This window comes from Lolium perenne, chromosome 1, assembly GCF_019359855.2.
Source record: "Lolium perenne isolate Kyuss_39 chromosome 1, Kyuss_2.0, whole genome shotgun sequence".
NCBI lineage: Eukaryota > Viridiplantae > Streptophyta > Magnoliopsida > Poales > Poaceae > Lolium > Lolium perenne.
Window position 1 is genome coordinate 198487199 of NC_067244.2, and position 4766 is coordinate 198491964.

Genomic DNA, 4766 nt, shown 5'->3' on the forward strand with positions numbered 1-4766 from the left:
TCATCTGTCAATCTTTTCTTTATTGCAAAGCGGAAAGCAACGTACAACATGAAGAAACATTCCTCACACAAGAAGCAGCTGCTTCACGCCTGAAATTGGATGACATCCGGAGACAACGGCGCTGTATCGACTATGGGAGTTCGTCTGTATGAGCTAAATGGCACCAATCGGCCCATGTCAAACTGAATTGAATGAGAAAGGCCATGCGGCAATCGTTATTTTGGTAGGTTTCCCACCCGTCGGAACCTAGAACTGGAACTGCATTTCCTTGGTGTAGCCAATGTCGTCTAGGTGAGCAGCCATGGCTTTGTTCATCGGAGGAGGTCCACATCTCAATATCTGAAACGACCAGTTACATGGTGTCACATTCCGCTAGATGAAAAACGCTTAAGCTTTCACATAGAACTGATGGTTCAGTGTTCAGTGAAGACTCGACACTTACCTGAATGTCTGCAGCAGGCGCTGGACAGTGACTCTGGATCATGTCCTTTGACACAAACCCAACACCACCATCCCAGACTGTAGGTGGCTGCACGTGAAAAACAATGTGTATGATGTAAGGTTCATGGTAGGAACTTCAACATAATATATTGTGCTAGAGAATGAGTCAACACTGGGTTGCAGTAATCGTAGTGTGCAAAAGTTAAGAGTAGCAAAACAGAAAGGGTTAGCCAAGTAATTTATTACAGGTCACGAGATAAAGTTCTAAATTTCAGGACAGAATATAAACCTGATTCAAGACATAGTAGATCTTGAAGCGATCAGGATAGTTCTTAGCCAGAGTGTCGAGTTCTTCCTGAATGAATCGAACAAAGAAGTAAACATTAGTCTAAACACCAGTAATCAACACAACAATATCGCCATAGTAAGCTGCATTCATCATAAAGAAGTCATAGTGCAAGACGAAGTAACCCAAAAGCAGAAGGATTGCGGATAAAATCATACCTGCAGAAGAATGTCATCATACGTGACATTAGCGTAGATCAAGTGGACTTTCGTACTGTCATTTGGGTTCTCAAGAATTGCCCTTGTGACCTACAAGAAGATAGCAAGATGCGTTGCTCAGTACTGACAGAATTGTTTCGAATATTAACTGCCCGCAAAGAACTTTGGACCATCTATTACTTGGAACATTGGGGTAATTCCTGATCCTCCAGCTATCATACCAAATGCCCGCACTTGTCCAGGTTGGTACTTGAAACGGCCCTAGAATGAGAGATGAATTCATTTAATCTCCACATCGAAAGAACATGCATACCATTCTGAGTTCGCACATTTCATAAGCAAAATCATGACTGAAAAGGAATTTTCTGACTGAAAACCATGACTTGTAAAAATCAGGATAAAGCTCTCTTTTCTATCAATGCATCGAAACTTTGCGTTTTCACGATAATCAGGAAAGAAACCAGGATGTGCCCAAACCTGCAGCTTATGTGCTGGCCAATTGGAAGGCCCAGCACAGAAGTAGGTGTCGGGAGAGCAAATTTGAACTTGGCCACGTTATGACTGATCTGATTCTTCTGCACAAGCTTAAACTCCTTGAAGTTCTCAGCATCCAAGCAGCCTAAGGGGACAAATCATAGCACCCACTTACAATTATCCACAAGCTTAAAAGGCGGGAATCTTGCTATAAGTAGAGCGTACTATCTGCCCAGAATTAGTAAGACTATGCAAAATGAATCGCCAAGGACTGCTTAAAAGTGCGTAGAATCTGCAGATGCAAAAGCGGGCGAGCTAAAGGATGAAGGCTGAACATGCAGTTCAGTCATGGCCGTGGATGTAACATCTCAGACGTTGGTAATTCAAAGATACTAGTAATAGTTATCCCTATCGACACGCATGATTCAGTTCAGATCAACTCCCCCAGCGCAGCATCCGCGATCCACAGAACCCACGCACTAATCGGTGCGTACGAACGAGGAGACGCGCCGGACAGAGCTGGACGACGCACGCGTAATGCACATAAATTCAAAGGACGCGAGCGCGGGCGTACCCTTGGGTTTCTTGCTGCGGAGGAGGATGAATCCGGCGCCGGCGGCCACGGCAACGACAGCGACGGCGACGGCCACCGTGGTCTCCACGCTCTGCCCCTGCAGGAACTCCATCGGGACGCAACCTTCCTCTCGTGTGGGCTCGCGGCTGGCGAGGGGAGATTTGCGTGGGGCTCGGGATTTATGAGAGTGGTGTGGCGATGGGGAGGGGTAGGTGGGGGAGTTTGGAGGAGGGAGACGGCGAGGTAGAGAAGACGGGGCTCCCGGGGTTGGTCACTCTTTTGGTTGGAGGCTTCTTGCCCGGCGAGTGATCTGGACCGTTCGGTCCTCGATCGGACGGTCCAGATGCATGGAAAATGTTGTGTCTGTTCCGTTAGTGGTAGCTGTGTCATTAGGGCATCTTAGTTTCTGCATTAGCTAGACTTTTTTTTTTTGAAGTTGCATTAGCTAGACTTTCGTTGACTCTTAGTCTGATCAAGTGAGTGGAACGATCTGTTGATGTAGAGAACATAAAGAAAATGGGAAATCATATGGAGCGCATGGACGTTGGAATCTTGCCTCCACATCGCAATCACATCTCCAGCTATCGGATCTCGATTCAAAATCTTTCCCCCGAGCAAACACAACCGTCTGATCTTGAGATGAATATTGGGTCACAATTCCCTATTTTCCTCCTTGCCACATGGCAACTTCCCATTTGTCCTCCCCTAAGAAGTCACCCTACCCCAGCCCTAGAAAATTGGCTCATTGCATATAATGCATTCATGGTTATTAAAAATTTCTCCGCTCTTCGTGTAGATTCTATGTAAGATGTGATTATCCTGTGTAGGTTGTTTTACCATCGACTCTAAATGACGTGGAGTACCAAAGAGTCCACGACTACTATACTTTTGGGGGTGTCCCACTACTACGAAAAGGCTTATAGCCGCACTTGTTACCACCGGCAAGTACGATTTGAAGATGCCAGCGGTAAAGCCTTTCAGGGTGGCCTAACCCTACCGCCGGCGAGATTGAACAGATGGCGCCGGGGGTGTGTCCATTACTGCCGGCGAGTTGGGCACGCAGGTGCCAGCGATATAATGGGCCGTGGGATCCCAATTGGGCCTGGCCTTACCGCCGGCGATTTGGGTCCAATAGCGCCGGGGGTAACCCGTCCTACCGCCGGCGGTTACGGAACGAATCCGCCTGGGGTAAGTAGAAGTGCGCCGGGCCTTTTTTGGGCGAATTTAACGCTGGCATCCCCATTCCTTCTCGCCGGTGGTAGTTTTCAGCTCTTCGGCCCACCATCCCCTTTCCCGTCCCCAACACACGCACACACAACTCACCCCCCTCACCCAAATCGATCCACCACCGCGCCTCCTCTCGATCCATCGCCCTCCGTCGCCCTCGCCCTCCGTCGCCCTCGATCCATCGCCGTCGCCCTCCATCGCCCTCCGTCGCCCTCGATCCGGCAGCGACGCCGCCCCAATCAGCACCCACCCCACGGAGGTAACGGGATCTCACCCGACTCTCCCTCTCTTGTTCCGATTCTGTGGTTTCTGATTGAAGTGTTTGCTGATCTGCGATTTTGTTTGTTCAGGAGGAGGAGGAGGTGACGGTGGAGAGGACGCCGGAGGAGGAGGAGGCAAGGCTCAGGTACCTCGAGTTCGTGCAGCAGGCGGTGGTTCTGGCCGCCGCGGCCTACGCCTACGCCAAGCAGGACGCGGGGCCGCTCCGCCCCGGCGTCGACCACGTCGAGGGGACCGTCAAGGCCGTCGTCGGCCCCGTCTACGACCGCTACCACGCCGTGCCGCTCGACCTCCTCAAGTTCCTGGACCGCAAGGTGAGGACGCGCGAGAGCTAGTTCATTCTCTTATTAGCTGGTTGCAAGGATTTAGACCCTAGTGTTTTGTGCTGCTCGATATCCACAGAGTTAAAGGGGATGGAATTCGTGTGCTGCTCGATATCCTGTCTGATCTTACTATCGTGCTGCTCAATACCTACATCAGTTGCATCCTATGCTCGCCCTCATGGTTTCATTGAAATTTATAAATGCTCATGCCTAGATATTGAAATTGAGGTGTTCATTCAACCATTCCCATCTGCAGCACACGCACAATACGCGAGGATACAATTGCTTGTCACAATCTGTCTGTTTGGTGCTGGTTCGTAGGTTTGACTTGTAGCGCCTTAGTTGGTGGCTTGGTGCTAGGCAATGATTAATTGAGATCATTTTGGTTGAGATGTCAATTTCTTCTCTCAATTTCTTCTCTTGCATCTAACATGGCAATTCAGTAAAATGATTAACAAGTAATGTTTCTGGATACGGTAGTGTCTCGCTAAGTTTTATACTTGCACTTCTATCAATTGGAGAATAATCCTGTATATAAATGCAAGGATGATTTAGCTACCTCCATCATGGAATTGACGGGTTGTTTCTTCAGTTTCACAGGTGGCGTCAGCAGACGGCGTTGACTCCGGTGACCGGCTGCTGCAATATATGCCTGCGTTGGGCGTGATCGGTGGCTGGTATGCGATACTAGCCATGACTGTCGCGGTTGTTCCATGTGATAGTATCAAGGTTTAAAATAGCGTGCTAAATGAAATAGCGTCGGCCTGCTTCAAACGCTATGGACGCTATATCGTGCTAATTGCGTGCTACATTTCAAATAGCGTTTCAAAAAAATATTAAATATAGTCTAGAAATAAAATATTTCGCTAAAAAAGTTACATATTTAGTCCAAAAATAACTGAATCATACATACATAACCATATGAAAAATAGATCTCCAATTTT

At 48.3% G+C, this 4766-nt stretch overlaps 1 protein-coding gene and 1 long non-coding RNA gene across 3 annotated transcripts; one reads left to right on the forward strand and one right to left on the reverse strand.

The window, feature by feature from the left end:
• Positions 1 to 2238, reverse strand: LOC127336199 (NADH--cytochrome b5 reductase 1). Its single transcript, XM_051362992.2, has 7 exons — positions 1994 to 2238; positions 1344 to 1564; positions 1126 to 1206; positions 946 to 1035; positions 731 to 796; positions 443 to 529; positions 1 to 339 (listed from the first exon to the last, which is right to left on the reverse strand). Exons 1-7 carry the CDS (start codon positions 2103 to 2105, stop codon positions 247 to 249), a joined length of 750 nt encoding a protein of 249 aa, XP_051218952.1. The 5' UTR covers positions 2106 to 2238; the 3' UTR covers positions 1 to 246.
• Positions 2239 to 3374: 1136 nt separating this feature from the next.
• On the forward strand, positions 3375 to 4535 carry LOC127311010 (uncharacterized). Of its 2 annotated transcripts, XR_007857555.2 has the most exons (3): positions 3375 to 3479; positions 3574 to 3813; positions 4415 to 4535. It is a non-coding gene; the product is annotated as an uncharacterized lncRNA (long non-coding RNA). The 2 variants fall into 2 exon arrangements; XR_011750693.1 differs by lacking the exon at positions 4415 to 4535 and having other exon boundaries at positions 3574 to 3829.
• The last annotated feature ends 231 nt before the right edge of the window (positions 4536 to 4766 follow it).